We start from the raw sequence: 18236 nt of genomic DNA, 5'->3' as shown, positions 1-18236 counted from the left end.
CAAATCGCCCTCTTGCACAGAAAATGAAAAATTAAATACCAAATATGATTGGATAAGTGCTGGAACTTCTTGGTATATTTTTGAGTTCCATGAGGAGCCACTCTAAACATATGTTTGCAGCGTGCAAGAAGTGCATTCCTTGTTTTGAATTAAAACACTAAGAACCTTCTTCCATTTTTCTTAATAAGTTGGCAAAATACTGAATATAAAAAACTCCTTTCGAAGATACATTCCTAGGACCAGCAAGCAAGTTTGACATTTTGATGCAATCACGTGTTGACGCGCTGTTTACTTATTGAGCCTTTTTTACAGGCATGCCGCGGCGCTACAGCAAAGCTCTCAGATTGGTTAAATTAAACCAGTCAAACCAGACAAAAACTAGTGATAATGAGTCGGACTCCGAAGGAGATTTTCCGGAGAATGAAGAAGAAGAGGACCGGGTTATATGCAGGGCTCTGGAAAACGCACCTCATTTCTCATATCCGGCCGTGAACACTGGAAGTCTTGGGCAAATGCTGCACGATCAGGACGAAGATCAGGCGCAGGACTTTCCGAACTGCTCGGTCACAGTGCCACTCCCCCTTTTCCTGGCCCAAGATGGGCAAACTCCTCGCAGCGAAGCCTGCGCCCAAAGACCCTGCGCGTACGAAGAATGGACGCGGCAATTGCAATACTATAATTCCCAGTTCAATAAGCGAACCAAAAAGATGAAACAGCGGGAAAAGAAGCATGAGCAGAATGTCTACGATGTGAGTATTTTCGATATGGCGGAGCATATTGCCCGGCAGGAGAACGCCTTCTTCAGGGATAGCTACGATTACTATTATACCGGCGGAAACATCAACGTGATGCCATTTGAAAGAGGAGGCACATTGGCCATGCATGTCAGTGGTCCCAAGCTGAGGGATCTTAACTTCTCCGAGGTTAATAGCGAGGCTGAGCTATGGCAACCACTGCATACGGCAAGAATGGAGGAAAGCTCCAGTGAAATCTTTGAAGTCATTCCCATTAAGAGCGTGCAAGAAAAGCATGGTCATACGCTTTTGGCACGCTGTCTGAACGAGGTTTCCATATACGAACTGGAACGCCGGGACGATCCCGAGGAGCTTGAAAATTACGCACTGACTTGCCAAAGCACGTTTAGCAGTCTGGAAGCTCCATATGTTAGCGCTGCACAGTCGCTGGGTTATGCTAATACCTTGGCCTTAGCCTGCCAAGATCGATCTTTGCGATACGTGGATATTCTGACCCAACATGATATTGCCAAACACGACATCTGCTTGCTCAAAGGACTGAGAGAATGTACTAGTACCTGGGCACAGCTGTTGCCAGCCGATGCAAGCACCTTTCATTACCTCTCACAGACAGTTCTGCTCACGGTGGATTCCAGATGCGAACAGTCACTAAATCCTTGCTTCGCCAGCAGCGTTCATTCCAAAACCTGCGAAACCTTTTCGTGTATGGCCAAAAGTGGGAATCCCAATCTTCTGTATGTGGCTAGTAATCACAAACTCCATTGCTTGGACTTGAGAAGTTTGGGTAAAAAACTTGCTGATCGCGCCGTGGTCACCTGGACACATCAGATGACCTATCCACCCAATTTAATGGACACCTGCACGCACGAGGGCAGTGAATACATTGCATTAGGTGGAGTTCTGCCCAGTGATCAGCGTATTTGCGAGTTAAAAGGGTCTTCGGCTAAGGGAACGGAGGAAATGTTCTCGCCCGCAATGCCTTTTGCTCCGCCAACCTTGGAAGAAGCTTTAATTGATGCTCGGTTGCGAGGTTTCGTTGATATCTATGCTGATCTTCCAGAGCGAGTTAAGTACTGCATCACGGGTTTGCGCTTTAACCGATTGGAGAAGGCAAGTGACCAAGCTTTCGCCCAACTTCTCACCGCCAACAGCTTGGGCGACGTCTACTGTCAAAGATTAACGCTTAGGGACGAAGAGGAGCACGTCCAGGAGATCAGAACTGGACTCCACACCACTGAGGCCATACGATACTTTTCGAATCTTGTTCATGAGCGCGTTCAACGACAGAACCTGCCCTGCACGGAAGTTCAGTCAATACCCGAAGTGAGAGAAATATTTCGGGCGGGTGCCAAAAGATCGGAACGCGAGGAAAAACCCATTATCGTAGAAGAAATCGAAATAGACTACGGAATCGAAGACACTGAAGATTCGGATAATAAAAGCCAAAGCTCCCAAGAACAAGTAGCCACAAAGTCCAAAAGCAATGCTAAGAAGAAACCCAAAAAGAAGGTTAAGAAAAAAACGAAAACGAAACCAGAGCCCAAGAAAAAGACTCCGGCTAAAAAGAATTTCAAGAAAGACAGGGGCATAAATCGTGGACCCTGGCAAAAGTCCGCATACCAAATGTCTCACTACACGGACATGTTGTCTGTGCGTTTGCTGGAAATATGGGACATGGACGAATATGACTACACGCGAGATGTGGACAGGGAAATGTTCCAGGAGCGGTTAAATGAGAAGCAACTGGAGCCGGAGCAACGCATGGCGAAGTGGTTAGATGAACTGCCCAGCCAGCCAGTGGAATCTAGAGAGGACGAGCAGGCGGAGGGAAATCGCAACCTAGTCCCAGGAACTAATCTCCCCAAGTTGTACGATGCAGTCGCAGCGGAGTATTTGGAAGTTCCAGTCCCTGACAATAATGAAGATCCATTCATTAGTCCCAAAAAGGAACCGTTGGTCGGCTTTATGCAGCAGCATTCAATCCTCTTGCCTGGACAAAATACTATCATCGAGAGCGATCCCAACCCCAGGCCTGCTAAAAGACCCAAGACCAAACACGTCATGGGATTCTAGCTTAAGGTTAAACATACCCAGTTTAAATATATTTGTAATTTGATACTTGACTACACAATTTTGTATACTAATTTTCTGCTTAATTTAAGTTTTTTACCACATATGTACAGATACTTATTAAAATTCTCATTGTTCAAGAGTTAAACTAAAATTTATTCCTTGCCTGAAAGTCATATTGTATTTGCCACCTGAACTCCAGACATACCATGCCCAAAACCATCCTGCATATTCATAGTGTTAAGTTATACTCGCCATTTTCGATTGACGTCACGGCATGAGGATGTATCTCCACCCAAGTCGGGTTCATAAGCTGGATTCACGATTCCCACGATGGGCTCGACAACAAATCGGTTGTTTTTGTGTTTGAGGGCGTATCCTATGGATCGTTTTGCCATATTAGTTTTATCTTGGTCTCCTTGCAGCATTATACTATATAGTATTTTTGTTGTGATCACCACACGACCGATTTGAGAGTGTAACCGATATCGACTGATTTTCAATTAATTTGGGCAGTTTGCATTTAATTGATTCGATTTATCTATCGTCGGCGCTCAGTGGGGCGTAAAGCGAGCCAAGGGTGACACCTTTGTGGGAGTGCCCACAGATAGTATGCATAGTAAAACATGAGCCGAGTTCAGTGCATGACTGTACAAAATAAATAAATTCAAAGAAAATAATCAAATAAACATTTAGTACTAAACGCAAAATATAATGAGGATGAACCCCAAGTTCACGTGATTATCACAAACAAAAATAAAAAAGAACTTAAATCAAAAATCAAATAAGAATGCAACTCACACTTATTATTATTTAGTTTGCGGTCTTCGCTTAAACATGAAGGTTGAGATTCTTATAGCTCTAGTTTTTCTATTCTTTCTATTTATTGAAATAAAGGAAAGATCAGCCGTCTTGCTCTATAACAATTGTGGAAGCACAAAAGAATCAAATGGAGTCTTTTTTCGGATTTCTGGCGGTAGGAATACTACTATCTTGGAACATCCGTGGATGGTTCTCGTAATTGGAGAGCAGAATTGCGGCGGCACTGTTATCACATCACGTATGTATTTAAATAAAAACATATTTTGCTATTTCAAGGTTTTAAATTTTGCAGGCTACGTTTTGACGGCAGCGCACTGCATATTCGATTCTGATATGTGAGTATTCGAGATTTGTTTTTCAATTCATAATCTGTTATTTATTTTCGCAGGATGGTGCGCTTTGGACATGATAGAACTCCGAATTGCAGGTCTTCCAATAAGTGCACTCAAACGCCCTATCAAGTTGGTGTCGATCAGAAAATTGTTCACAGGAACTTTAACGATTATCAAAATGACATAGGTCTGCTTCGTATGGAAATTGAGGTGGAGTTCTCAGGTATTTTATGTGGTGCAAAAAAAAGGAGAACATCCGTTGATATAATGTTTCCTTCAGATTATGTTATGCCGATTTGCCTAGTCGTCAACGAGGAAATGGAACCCATTCAACAGTTCAGCGTCACTGGCTGGGGGAAAACTGAAGACGGTCATTTAAGTCGGGTCCTGAAGACAGCATCTCTGCATTATTTAAATCCTTCGATTTGCAGTGAGAAAATATGGGAGACATTAGACCAATCCCAGATCTGTGCCGGCAGTAACAGTAGTGACTCATGTGGGGGCGATTCGGGGGGCCCTTTGGACGCAAAGATCTATTATAATGGAAAATATTTGACTGCACAGTTCGGTATTGTCAGTTCTGGATTGCCAAATTGTGCCGGAATCGGGATTTACACAAATGTTACGCACTATATGGAGTGGATCGTTACAGCAGTACAATATTTTAAGAAGATGGGTTCAATGAATATCGCAACGTTATAATAAAAACAATTTCATCGCTTAATTCAATGTGTATATGAGAATATGTCAACTATATTTATAATCTACATTTATTTTATTACGGTAAAAAAAAGAATTACGAGTTGTGAAAGAAACATATCAAGATGTTTTATTTATTTTTGCCAGACGTGTGGATTTATTGATAACCTTTATATGTATTTATATTACTTCTTTGTTAATCAAAATCGAATAAAGTCCTAACCTTGGGGTCATTAAACTTATTTTTATATTTAAGTCAATTTCGAATGTTTTTTCAGAAGTATTGCTTGTCCAGTCTGGCAGTAAAGAGCAATGAAGAAAGTCGAAGCGAGCTTGTCGGTTCTATTTTGCCTTTTTCTCGGGATTAAAGATGGAAAGTCCTCCTTGCTGGATCCGTTTTGTGGATTTTCGCAGCCAAATGAGTTTGGTGGAAAAATTTTTGGAGGGCACAGTGTGGATATACGTTCGCAACCGTGGATGGTCAGAGTGGTCTCCGCGGTTAATACGTGTGGCGGCACACTCATCACCTCTCGTATGTATTTAAGATTACAAAAACATGTTTTATTATAGGTATTTTTAATTTGTTTTAGGTTTTGTTTTGACAGCAGCGCATTGCCTAACAGAGTTGGATATGTAAGTGTATGACATTTTATTTTTGATTGATATTTCCCTAATCCTCATGGCAGGTGGGTGCTGTTGGGCGAATTCGAAGTTCTGTACCCCAATCCGTTGTGGAGAATTGAAAAATTTGTCGATAAGAAAATTGCTTTTCCTTTGTACCCAAATGCAGATGAGCAGTATGACATAGCAATAGTTCGGATGAGAACAAGTGTGCCGTATTCGGGTAATTGAATGAAATGAACCAAAAACAATTACCTTTACTAAATATTTCGTTTTCGATTTTCCATTTAGACTATATCAGGCCAATCTGCCTTTTCGTCAATGAGGCAGTGCCAATCGTACAAAAATTTAACATTAGCGGCTGGGGTAGAACTGAAAATCAAAATATTAGCCGAACACTGCAGACCGCCATTGTAAATGATGTTGATCAAAGCCATTGCAGAAGTATTTACCGTAGAATTGTTGATCAATCCCAAATATGTGCCGGCAGTTACACCAGTGATGGGGATTCCGGTGGCCCGTTATCCGCAGAGATAAATTATGAAGGTCAATTCCGGACTTTTCAGTTTGGAATCGCCAGCTATGGATCTCCTAATTGTAATAGCTTTTCTGTTAACACTAGGGTGGAGTCATTTATTGGATGGATTCGTCAAGTTGTAGAACACTTCTCACATTAAAATAAAACGGCTTTAATAAACAATAAAACAGAAAAGAGTAATTTTTTTATGTCTTTTAATTATGTATATATCTATTTCTTGACTTGGTTTATAAATTTTTTAATTAATATTTTTTTATAGGCTCCTCCCACAAATAGCGCATGCGCCTTTAAAAAAGGGGGCGGCCTAAGGTTTTTGCAACATTGTATTCAAAATGTTGCTAGCAACATGCAGCCCCAGTGGACTCCTTTACGTATACTCCTTCAGTAAAATTTCAAATTTTGGTTGAGCAGGTTGTGCGTTCTGTGTGTTTCATATATTTTCGGTTTTTGGTTAACGTTTTTTCAAAAGGAAATTGAGCTCCGCCGAATATAATAAAATTTATTGAAAGTACATAGACCCTACCCATTTCCTGTAAGTGATACCTCTTAAGAACAAAAATTAAACTTTTAAAACTAATCAGTTAGTACGGAAGATATTTTTGTTTTTTTTTTAACAAAAAACTTAAAAAAAAAGGAAAAACAAGCACACAGTATGCGTTTGTATGTAAAAATAATCTTAACAGGGGTTTAAGTAATAACATCAACATAACAGAATTGAGAAAACATTATCTTTTCCCACTTGATCCACCGCTGTTCAACAGTAAAACGAGAAATTTGATTACGTGGACAAGTGCTCTCTCTCTCTTCATGTTCCCTACAAAAAAACGCCCCAAATCTCTCTCGCATTCACAGCTAAACGATCTTTTTTCTTTTAATCTCTTGTACTCTTTCACGTGTTGGGGGGAAAGGTACACCTGCCCCAGTTCCGTTGGAGGCTCTGTGCTCTCTCGCTCTTCCCAAGTATTAACTCTCTTTTATTATGTGGGTGCACTTAAAACAATGTAGATCACTTAATGTATAATATTATTTTGAACAAAAAAATAAAAATCGTAGAAAAAATGTTTTACTTATTTTTAATTCTTTTACAATTCGATTTTTAGACAAGCAAATTATAGGCAATATATGTGAATAAAACTAAGGTTGGATTTTTCGCAGTGTGATAGTCTCAAGTAGTAAAACAACGTCGGCGGCAGCAGTTCCAGCATTTCTCTGCCGCACTTCGATCGAAACGGAGGTACTTCCGCTCCTCTCGCCGTTTGCTCGCGTGTTTTTGTTGTTCGTCCATCGCATCCGCCCCCCGCCCGCCCTTTCGCCGAAATCAAGTGATATCCGTCTGTGGAAGACAAAAGGTATATTGCAAACAGCAGATCAAAAATCGTGTGTTTGGCTTAGCGTAAATGTCTAGAAAATGTGGTCATTAAGAAATGAAATTCGAGAAATCAAAAGAAAGCGTGTACTTTGCCATTGCTGTCGTGTCTCTTCCATTCATATTCAGTCCACGCACACACATACACACACTGGCCCCAAGAAAACTGTACGAAAGAGGAGGAGAAAGAGAGCTTATCGCTTCCAGTCCATAAAAATAAACACAAAAAAAATATTGCCGGGCGGTCTCTAACATTTGTTATTGTTGTCTTTCCACTAATCACGATCGGTTCAATAATTAGCATTTCTTATTCGGAAAAGAAGAAAAACTCCTGATGTGTCGCTTATGGCCAGATTTTCCGAAACATTTAGCGCCGGCCTGTGAATTGGAACTCTTACGGTACACTTCGTACCGTCAGTTCACTGAACCTTTCATAAAAGACATACAAACAATTTAAAACAAAAAACATACGTGTGTAAAAGAAGAAGCTGGATCGCCCCAACAGGTTTCAAGCCCAAAAAAAATTCAAAAAAAATTCAAAAAAAATTCGTTACAGTGAACCGATGATGTTCACCAATAGTGTTTAGAGTATAGATGGGAACAATATAAATATTTTCATTAAAAGAAAATTTTTGTACATATTCGAAAATGTTTCGGAAATTACATTTACAGAGTAAAATAAAAAAAACATTTCTCTTAACTATTAAAACAGAAGAGTTTGCTTTCAAGAGTGATCACTGTATAAAGAAAAAGAAGAAGAAAATAAGAGCAGTTGAAGAGGAAGATCAAAAGATGTTAATGTCGATTTCACGTAATTGAGGCTTGACCATTGCCTTTCCATTAGTGAAAGTTTTCAAGCTATATAAAGTCCAAACATATTTTATTTTTTGTATGCCTTTTTTAGTTAAGTTTTTTGCGGCTATTTGAAATTTTTTTCTTTTGTCTTTTTATTTGGGTGACCTAGGCGCTTTCAAAACTTTCATTTAACCAGAAACACCCACAAACATCCCATTGGAATTAACCACGACGGACATTATGCATACGCCACCATGTACGCGCAATAATTTCGTTTTGGCTTTGGTTTTTGGCTTGCATAATCCCCTCCAGCTGGTCGAGATGGTCAAAGCTGGTTGGTCGAAATCGGCTCCCGACTCTGCCATGAATTGCACATTTGCATAATGACTAATTTTTGCCGCTCGCGCATCCCATTCGCAATCGCTGCTTGCCCCTCTTCAACCATTCAATTTCAATTTCAACTTTACACTGTTGAGCAAAAATATGTTACACCTTTCCGGGTAATTGGTTCAAATTCAACATTTAGCGCTTGTGCAACCATTATATGATTATTAAGGCAAAGATGATGGCCAGCAGATGATAGTGATAGTGTATAAAAGTGGTGAACATCAATCCCAGGCAGACATTGGTGCTTTGGCTTAGTTCGAAAGTAGTTACTGGGTATCGAAATTTGTAGTTTGCAGGAAAATAAACATCCGTTTTTTGTGTTTCTTTGGACATCAAGGTTTCAAGATAAGGTTTGAAATTTTTTTTTTAAATTTTAATGTGTTTAATTTCGTATAACTTGGATATTAACTTGAATGGGCTTTTCCAAATGATGAGCCTAGTTTAATTTTGGCAACATTTCGGCAATGTTTCTTATCAAACAGTTTCTTATCTGCTTGATAAATCATCGTGATATATGCTTGTTAAAACAATGATAGTTATATATATCTAATATCATAACGCGACTGTCTTAATAATAATGATTGATTTGCACAATGCTAATTAAAATATTTGAGGCAGAAAAAAAAATTTTTGTTCATGCTTCTTCTCACTTTAATTACAGTTTTATTGCTATTATTATTAACTCGAAGCAGGCAACACAATTAATTTATTATTACTCCTTGCAGTGGAGTGTAGAAACACGTTCTTCCTCTGCGAAAGTCGTAATACTTTTTGGTAATCAAGTTTCATTTATCTTGCAGCCATGTTGAAATCCATTCTCGTTTTGTCGTGCCTTCTGGTGGTGGCCACCAGCAACAGCCTCGTCAACGCCGAGGATCTGAAAGTGGAGGTGATCAGCACCCCGGAGGTTTGTGATCAAAAGTCGAAGGCCGGCGACTCCCTCACGATGCACTACACTGGAACACTGGCGGCCGATGGCAAGAAGTTCGATTCGAGGTGAGTTGTTTATTTCTGAAATAGCGTTTAAAATAGACCCTGGCGATTGTAGGAGAAACTCATCGCTTTAAATATACCAAAACATATGACATTTTTAAAGAGTAATACGGATACTAATAGTAACTCATCTTGACTTATTATAAACCAATTTTTAAAATCTTGCTTCTCAAACGTAATTAGTATTTGTATTTACCCCAAATTTTGTGTGTAATGTCAGAGTTCAGAATGACTTATATTTTTAAAGCTGATTTTGGCTGTAATCTCCGCACGCACACACACTCGCCTCCTCCATTGGAGATTAACATACTCGCAGATACATGTGTTTCCCGTATGGGATTAAAGCTGCTGGTGCTGCATAGTCGGTCTGTCGTCACGGCGGCTCATTGCCGTAAATTAGACGCCAACTGATAAGCGATCTCATTGTTGCATTGTCGCTGCTGCTGCTGCTGCTGCTGTTGTTGTTGCTGTTGCTTTTTTTATTGTCCAGTCGCTGCAGCCTCTGGTGCATTTTCCATGCCTGAACGCCGGCTCTTCCTCTTTTAAACCCCATCTCAATCTCAATTTTCTCGCTTTTTGTTTCGTTTTCTGTTGGTTATGGGCGTGCATATGACGTGGCCCTCAACTTTTGGCTTCATTAAGCAAAGAAATCATTTTTCCGGTGCAAAAGCTAGGAAAAAGTAAGGTGAAGCAATCCAAATGATTTTTAAATACCTAATATTTATTAATTGTTTAGCAAAAGGCTTGCCAAGAAGAAACCCTGGGATGTTCTCTAAAATTTGGTCTTCAATTAAAACCTTTAGCCAAGCTGCAATAAATCGTGTTAATTTAAGCAACGAAATTTGAAAACCGAAAAACCAATTAAAGGAAAAGAAGTATTAAGTTACCTCACATGTGGGAAAAATGAGCTCCCCAAAGTCGTTCGATTTCCACCACCGAAAAAAGAATCTCTTCAATGCGTGTAATCGTTTGGCAAGCGCTAAAATTCATTATCAGCAATTTTATTAATATCAACTAAGAACAAAACTTGTTGATAAGCGACAGAAACTAGATTAACTAAACTGATATATAGACCTATTGGGGCATATAAATAAACCGTTTTTGGAACAATATGTGGATGGGGTATCAGTCCATCTCATTTTGTTACCTGAGTGAAAGCACTCATGAAATTTTGATTTAATTTTATGACCAGAAAATTGCATCTCTTGTGAAGGGAAATGATTTTATAATCGTCTGACTGACCCACCGGTTAACCCGTTTTACCATATGCTAAAATGGGAAATGGCAAACATTTCATTTTCCCATCCATCATTGGACATCTCTGTGAAGATAAATTGTGTCCTTTTACTTGTGGGCCTCACCTTGAGTTTTGGTAGACAATTTTTGGTTGCACACGGAGTGGCAAATTATCTGGAAGTTGTATTGCCCCCCTTTGCTTACTCCTTTTTCACCTTTTGCCAGGGCTTAAAAGTTTTGCAATTGCTGTTAAATTTAGCGTGGCAAAGTCGAAGTCTGGCAGTAGAGAGTGAGAGAGCTGGCCAACTAACTAACTCAATCAGAGTGCGTCCTCTCAGCCATTTTCTCTTTGGCTTGCCACCTGTTGCTGCGGCTTAAATGCCCTCGAACTTGGCTAACAAACAAGGCACTTTGTGCCAGTCAAGTGCAGTCAAGGATGCCGACAGCCACCTCCTCCGCCTTCTACTTACCCTTTTTATTTTCGTTATGCTAAAAATCTCTTTCAGCCATTTCTTGCCTCGAGCTGCGAACGGCTTCTCCTGCCATTTTGGGTTTTAGGTCTCCTTGCAGCGGAAATTAGCTGCCTGAAAGCTGGCTACACCTTCTTTTTACCCCTGGGATAATTAAGCTTTTGCCTGCTGAAGAGCACCTTCAAAAAAAAAGGATGCTTTTCCAGAGAGATAAATATGAAGAAGGCTCCTGCATTTGACAGGTTTGTCAATTGATTTTCTTGCTGGAATGACAATCTAAATGAAAACTGTCCTAAGCACACAAGCATAAGGAAACAGAGAATAGGTTTACGTGCTTAATTGATATTAAAAAGGATTACAACCTACTTGGGTGACCATAAAAGACATTTTACATTTCGGACAATTACAAATTTCCCCCTTCCTTGCCTTTTATTTTTATAACTAATTCAATAATGAGCAGGACGAGAGCTGGAGTCCTGTCACGTGCCTGCTGCCTTTTATTTTCATTGTCTCCTCGAAAAGGACCAAATAGAAAAACCGGAGGCTGTGGAGCCGAGGAGTCCATCAAGTCTACCTGTCATAGCCATGGCCAAGTCACGTGCAACCACAGTTTGTCAATGACTTTGGCCACCACCCCGACTCCCCATTTCCCCAGCTCCCCCATCTTCATTAGACTTTGGCGGCGTCTCTTGTTTTCGCTGGCAACAAGTTGAGCTCCACTTTTGACCCGCAGACCTTCTTTTGGCCGCATAAATTATTTAGTCTCTCGCCGCTATATTCTAATCAGCCTGACGCGTAACATGAATACGAGTACACTACTGCCGGCAGCATCTCCCTTTCACCTTTTATGATATATAGTATATGGTTCCCCCCTCAAGTTTTTCATGTGCAACGTGGCCCTTTCGGGCTGTGTCACTCTTCTGGGGAAATTAATTTGTTACTTGAGTTCCAAGCAGCCAACATTGTGACTTTTCCGCTTAAAGTTTTGCCAAAACATTGCGGAAGATACTCAAGAAAATGTGGAAAATTCAGCAGAAAATAATAAATTCAGTTTTAAGTCGAATGCTTGTAAAATAAATTGTTTATTTTAAATATTCCCATTAAACTAAATTCCCCTTCAAGAAATAATACTGTAATTATTTGTTGAATTTCTTAGATAGTTGATAAATGGTAAAAAAGTGTCTTTCAAATTAAATTCGTTTAACATAATTAATCAAAGAATTTAAAAAGTACCCATATATAGTGTTTCGGGCCAATTCACACCTTTATGTGACATTTTTGATTAACATGCAAATAGTGGAATATTTTGAAGAGGTGAAAGTTTATCCATCTCGAAAATAAAACCACAAAAGGCAAGGACTGGAGGTACAATGGAAATTTGTTAATTGATTTATTAATACCATTTCGGTGAATAGATCTTCAAAGAAATAGTTTGGGTATTTCTTTTGGAACTTTCTTGGAGACAATCTCGCTCAGTGCAACTTGTAGTTTAAATATGAAAAGAGGAGCTGCTCTTTTGTTGGCATCCTCAAAAACATGTTTCACAAATTTTTGACAACGTAACGCTGGAGTAACCAGAAAGTGGGAAATGGAGAGGAGCAGAAGTCAGTTACCTGAAGCATCGGGCCATAACTTGCGATGTTGTCGCTTTCTGGCTGCCATGATTTGTATGTTTCAAGTACAAACTCCGCCGTCATTCCCCCTTTTCTTGCTTTTTTTTCTGTTTTGTCGCCCATCTACTAACCAATTCTCCCCCCTTTGTCACCTCTTTTGCAGCAAGTGCAATTTAATGTCCAAAAGCAAAGTGCGTGAAAAAAACAGCAGCAGCAACCAGAAATGCATCAAAGTGAAAGTTTTAGCTCACTCCGGACAACCTTGAATGGGGTGATAGAGTGGGAGGGGAGTGGGAAAGGAGTGGGAAAGAGACCTTAAGCTCTGCTTGAATGACCACAAAAACCTTGACACCATTGGTGGCAAAACACTTGTAAAGTGCAACAAAGTACTGCCACTGAAGATGGCCACTAAATCTAAAGCTCATTACCATGTGGAAGCAATCAAATGCTGCTGTTTCTGCAACTGCAACAAACGTCTGACTTTTATGGCAACTTTCTGCCTCTTGCCTCGGAATATATATTCGCCTTGGTCTGCGTCAGACACATTTGTAGATAGTTTAAATAATTAATGAGCTTCAACGGTTGCAATTTTTATTTTTTCCTGAATTTACAGCAGCTTTTTTTCCGGGGGTTGTGTTAAGGGCGCACGAACGTGATGCCGCCAGCTGGGGCATAAATTTGGGAGTCCCGTGCGGCACTTGTTCCGTCACTGCGAAAAATATTTAAAGCTCATAAATAATGATTTCAAAATCAGAAATACAACCTTTAATTTTATGGCAGTTTAAATGATTTTTTGTTTGAAATGGAAACTTCAACTTTTGTGAGCCTTTTACTTAATTGTTACTTGTTTATTTTAGAACAGAAAAAAAATTATAAAAAACAACGCTCAATCGAAAGACTTAAATATTTAACATCTTTTGTATTTTTTTATATAATGCTTTTCATCAATTTTTTCTGAAAATTTTCCCAAACTTTAAATTCAAATCAATAAGTTCAACGTAGATTTTTTCCCCCAGTGTCTGGGTGCAAAGTTGTTCAAACTTTAGACTTTTTGTGTGAATTGTTCGCACGTTGACCATTCCCGCAGAGAGAAATCCATGGCCAGAGGTCCTGCCGGAGTCCTTGTCCTTGGTGCACGTTAATCGCAACTTGTCGCCCCAAAGGGGAGGCCTCCAAACAGCGAGTAAGGTAACGGAATTGCGGTTGCATATTTGATTTTATAACTTTCCTTGGCCGGACACATAAAACGAGGTCATCAAGCGGCAGCCGCCCAAAAGGATTCAATTTGATTGGATTGAATGTGTCTGAAGTCGTCGGAGTGACGTGGTATGATTTCCACCCAAAAACCCCTGAACCCCTGAAAACCCGTCCACAAAATACCGCCCGTGGTGCGGAATCACGTAGAACGATGGCAAACGGATGTTTGGGCGCCCATTGAGCTGCATTTTAAATTAGGCGATGCGTTGGGACTCCGTTCGCAATTCGCAGATACAGATACAGATACAGATACCAACACGGATTCGAATTGGGATTGGAATACAAGGCGGGGGCAAGAATGAAATCGAAACTTATTAAATATTTAGCAACTGGATGAATGAGTTTACATTTTTGGCTTGACTTTATGATAATGTGCTGGCCATAAAATCCCTCCCAAAAAGAAAAAATTACACATATGCCTTCTCCGTTGAACCCCTTTGAACCACAATCTAAACTTCACAGAGACGAATTGGAAAAACCCGCGAATCGCTTGCAAAATATCCACGAATTTCTGTTTGCCTTTTGCCAATTGCGTAACAACAACTGCAATTGCAACTTGTTTGTCCACCTGCGAGTGAATTCAGGTCTGATCTCTCAGCTGACCTTTTGTTTGTTTTGCCCGGTAATTCATAAATATTTGATTGCTTCGGGGGACAAACAGGACGAAGAACACGGAAGTCCGAACGGGCGGGTCGGTCAACTCTGCCGACTGAAACAATCAACACATTTAAACGATTTTATTCATTTATTTACGACTCGACAGCTCCGTTTTTAAACGGTTTCCATTAAAGCTTTTCACTTGTAATAAGGGTTAAATTAAGCGCAACGGCTGAAATAAATGTTTTCATGCATAAAATTTGGAAGAGCTAATTAATAATACGCTAAAGAAGATTATCAGATTTTGGAATAATTATTTCTGAATTAGGCAAAGGCATATTTTAATTTAGATTAGCAGAAAATGGTTTATAAATATTTCTTCAAACTAAAAGAGTTTGGACAATTTTTAGCCCTTTTCCTGAGGTTTTCTTTTAAACTTTTCTCTTATATCGAAAATGCTGACTCCAAATGAAACTCCAATATTGATCAGTAAGAAAAAACAAAGTCACACATTCTGGTTTTGTTTTAAGCCTCAAAAATCCCATAAATTAGCGGGGCTTCAGGAGTAAGCACTTCAGGGATAAGCGCTTCCCCTCAGAATGGATAGAATAAGCCTGCAAACAAAACAGGACTTCTCATAAAATGTTTCACATATTACTAGAAATTCATGGAAAATAATGCAATAAAAATTCACAGCCACAGACAGCGACACCGAAATAAAGACAGGCCGCCGAGGTGTCTTAGATGCCGCGTAATCCCTGAAAAAAAAAAACCAAACCAAACCGAAACACACACTCACAGGACACCCAAGGATTCCAAGGGGGAGGGATACAAATTTTTTACGCTTTTTTATTTCATCAGGAGATTTGCACTTGAGCGAAAGCCGGCGACAAAAAACAGCGACGACGACGACACTTTGGTTACGCTCCAGAGTCACACTTAACCGCCGAGCATGTGTGTTTGTTACCATTTTCTCTTCGTTTTTCTTTTTTTTTTTTTTTTTTTTTGGGCCCGCTTGGGTGGATTATTCAGCGCAATCCGCATGCCACTTGGTGCCGCATTTTCACTTTCCACTTGCCCCATCATCGTTGCGACTTGAACTCGAATTTGAAACAACAGCCGGAGAGGAGCATGTAAAAATGTTTGCAAAATGCCCAGGAGATGCACATAAAATATTTAACAGACAAGCTCTAGAACTTTCCCCCAGCCACGTGGGTGACTCCTGGTTAATCATTTGTTTCCTTTTCCCAGCCTCAAGTGCAATAATCTGTTTCGGTTGCCTCCACCCTCAAGACATTTAAGCGGGTATCCCCGAAAAGTTAAAGAAAACATTTCCCCGTACCACTTAAATACAGGCAAACGACTTTCTTAACAAACAACAATAATAATATAATGATGAACAACAGGAAAGTTGTCGAAAAATGTAAAAGAAAGAAAGAAACTTTCCCTGCAGTCGGAAAACCCAAGCGACACATTTCAATTGCCAAGTTCAGATCTCTGGAGGGTTCAAAAAGTTGCCGAAAATTTCAATGGCCTTTAAGTGCTTAAAAAATTTAAATAAGGTTTAAGATTCAAGAGGATTATTAAAACTGAAAGAGATTAAAGTAAAGCTCGTTGATTGCGCTAATTAAATCTTAGAACAAACAAAGTCCATAACTTTTATAATTTCAATCCGATTTTGAAGTGGGAAATCTCTAATGTTTCTATTTCAATTCTCTAACCAACTGCATCATTAGTTATTTTTTTATTTTTTGGCCAATTTTTTTTATAATTTTTATAAAACAACCCCTTTCCGAATTTCCAACAAATGGGTTTGCTGAAAGTGACCAAGATTTTGAAGTGACATGCCTCTAAAAAAATGTTGTTTCATTGATTTTATATAAAAAAAAAATAATAATAACAAATGACTGCAAGGGGATATAAGCTTTGGCATTCCAAATCTAGCTTCCTTTTTGGTTTTTTATATAATTTTGTCCCCTTGAAGTCATTAAATTTACGCTTACCATTTAAAACTGGAGTAAAGCTCACAAGAACACTGGCCTACAAAAGGCATTTTACAACGTGTTTATGGCTCTATTTGCCACCTTATTTGCACCCTTGAGCTACTGCGAATCCATTTCTATATATCATAATCATCATCAAATGGGCTGCAACTGTGCCACATCATACATCAAGCTCAAGAGCGCGACATTCTCATGCATACCTGAGCAGCTCCCTTCTCCCTGCTCCCTGCTCCCTGCTTTTTGTTTATCCCCCAGTTTTACGCTTAACAAATTAAAGTAAATTCGCTTAGCGCGGCCATCAAATAAATAATTTTTATAGACTGCCAGCAAAAAAAAAAGAGAAAGAGAAGAGTCGTAAAGATATGATGAATTGTTTTGGTTTTAAAGGGTGGGGCCTTTTCCCTCGACACCTGTAAGCACTTGAAACTTTGCGGCTAACAAGCGTCTAACAATTTGTATCTCCATTTTTTTTTTTTTTTCATTTTTTGCAGCTTCGACCGCGACCAGCCCTTCACATTCCAATTGGGAGCCGGCCAGGTGATTAAGGGTTGGGATCAGGGTCTGCTCAACATGTGCGTGGGTAAGTACTAAAAACCCGATTCTGGAAAAGAGTTTAAATTAAAATGAATTTCTTCGTGAAATGATTTTAGGTGAGAAGCGCAAGCTGACCATTCCTCCCCAGTTGGGTTATGGTGATCAGGGTGCCGGCAATGTGATCCCGCCCAAGGCCACTCTTCTTTTCGATGTGGAGCTGATCAACATCGGAAATGCCCCGCCCACAACCAACGTGTTCAAGGAGATCGACGATAATGCCGACAAGCAGCTGAGTCGCGAAGAGGTAATCGTCTATGTATGGATCGCACTTTTTTTTATATATATTCTCTTCACTGAAATATCCGTTGGATGTGGGATAAGTAACTAACCCCTAACCTGAAAAATATGATCCTTCTTTCCTCTAAAACAGAAGATATCTCTTATATATTTTAAACCAAGTTAACTAACTCCAATTTTTTTATTTTTCCCCACAGGTCAGCGAGTATCTGAAGAAGCAGATGACCGCCGTCGAGGGCCAGGACTCCGATGAGCTGAAGAACATGCTCGCCGAGAACGACAAGCTGGTGGAGGAGATCTTCCAGCACGAGGATAAGGACAAGAACGGCTTCATCTCCCACGAGGAGTTCTCCGGCCCCAAACACGACGAGCTGTAGAGTTCGCCATTTTGGGGGTTTTTGTGGAAGGGACAAGAGTGCTTAAGTTATATAAAACCCAGATATATACATACACAGATCTTAACAATATCAAACAGACGAGGCCGAAGCCGAGCAATAAATCGAGTGAACCACTGATGCTTCCCGATGTCATTTTGTATATAGCATACATATCAGCATCTAAACATCAAAAAAACATTCAAGGAGTGCATTATTATTTCGAGACGTAGTTTAAATTATGTACAATCTGAGAGGGAATGAACATCATTTTTATATACATTTATAGGTTGTTATATACTTTGTGTCGTCTGCGGGTGGTGACGATTTTTTAGACCCGTCGTACAGATAATGTTCGTATCGTATTTTGTAAACCAGACACACACTCAAGACAAAGTCAATTGGAACACTTTAAATTGAATAAAGAATTGCTACCAATAATTTAACAACAACCCAAGCATTGTTTTACTTATATTA

At 39.7% G+C, this 18236-nt stretch overlaps 5 protein-coding genes across 7 annotated transcripts; 4 read left to right on the top strand and 1 right to left on the bottom strand.

The window, feature by feature from the left end:
• The first annotated feature begins 97 nt into the window (after positions 1–97).
• On the top strand, positions 98–2872 carry LOC108101324. The gene is made up of 2 exons (XM_017205636.2): positions 98–246; positions 313–2872. Exon 2 carries the CDS (start codon positions 315–317, stop codon positions 2826–2828), a length of 2514 nt encoding a protein of 837 aa, XP_017061125.1. The 5' UTR covers positions 98–246; positions 313–314; the 3' UTR covers positions 2829–2872.
• Positions 2873–3054: 182 nt separating this feature from the next.
• On the bottom strand, positions 3055–3254 carry LOC122320044. The gene has a single exon (XM_043207981.1). The coding sequence runs from the start codon at positions 3251–3253 to the stop codon at positions 3071–3073; it is 183 nt and encodes a 60-aa protein (XP_043063916.1). The 5' UTR covers position 3254; the 3' UTR covers positions 3055–3070.
• Positions 3255–3464: 210 nt separating this feature from the next.
• Positions 3465–4862, top strand: LOC108101406 (serine protease grass-like). Of its 2 annotated transcripts, XM_043207980.1 has the most exons (5): positions 3465–3562; positions 3723–3885; positions 3940–3982; positions 4036–4202; positions 4260–4862. In XM_043207980.1, the coding sequence occupies exons 2-5, from the start codon at positions 3834–3836 to the stop codon at positions 4679–4681; spliced, it is 684 nt and encodes a 227-aa protein (XP_043063915.1). In that variant the 5' UTR covers positions 3465–3562; positions 3723–3833; the 3' UTR covers positions 4682–4862. The 2 variants fall into 2 exon arrangements, with proteins under 2 accessions (XP_043063915.1, XP_017061220.1); XM_017205731.1 differs by lacking the exon at positions 3465–3562 and having other exon boundaries at positions 3646–3885.
• A 128-nt stretch (positions 4863–4990) lies between these two features.
• LOC108101184 (spaetzle-processing enzyme-like) lies at positions 4991–6017 on the top strand. Its single transcript, XM_017205427.2, has 4 exons — positions 4991–5210; positions 5269–5311; positions 5365–5522; positions 5591–6017. Exons 1-4 carry the CDS (start codon positions 4991–4993, stop codon positions 5974–5976), a joined length of 807 nt encoding a protein of 268 aa, XP_017060916.1. The 3' UTR covers positions 5977–6017.
• A 1002-nt stretch (positions 6018–7019) lies between these two features.
• Positions 7020–18211, top strand: LOC108101281 (FK506-binding protein 2). 2 transcript variants are annotated; one of them, XM_017205577.1, is made up of 5 exons: positions 7020–7186; positions 9186–9381; positions 17046–17134; positions 17205–17404; positions 17583–18211. In XM_017205577.1, exons 2-5 carry the CDS (start codon positions 9188–9190, stop codon positions 17760–17762), a joined length of 663 nt encoding a protein of 220 aa, XP_017061066.1. In that variant the 5' UTR covers positions 7020–7186; positions 9186–9187; the 3' UTR covers positions 17763–18211. The 2 variants fall into 2 exon arrangements, with proteins under 2 accessions (XP_017061066.1, XP_017061075.1); XM_017205586.2 differs by having other exon boundaries at positions 7021–7186; positions 17205–17392.
• Positions 18212–18236: the final 25 nt, after the last annotated feature.

The sequence above is a fragment of the Drosophila ficusphila genome, unplaced genomic scaffold (assembly GCF_018152265.1).
Source record: "Drosophila ficusphila isolate 14025-0441.05 unplaced genomic scaffold, ASM1815226v1 contig_414, whole genome shotgun sequence".
Classification (NCBI taxonomy): domain Eukaryota; kingdom Metazoa; phylum Arthropoda; class Insecta; order Diptera; family Drosophilidae; genus Drosophila; species Drosophila ficusphila.
The sequence above is the reverse complement of the archived record's forward strand: the minus strand, read 5'-3'. Positions and strand labels throughout refer to the sequence as shown.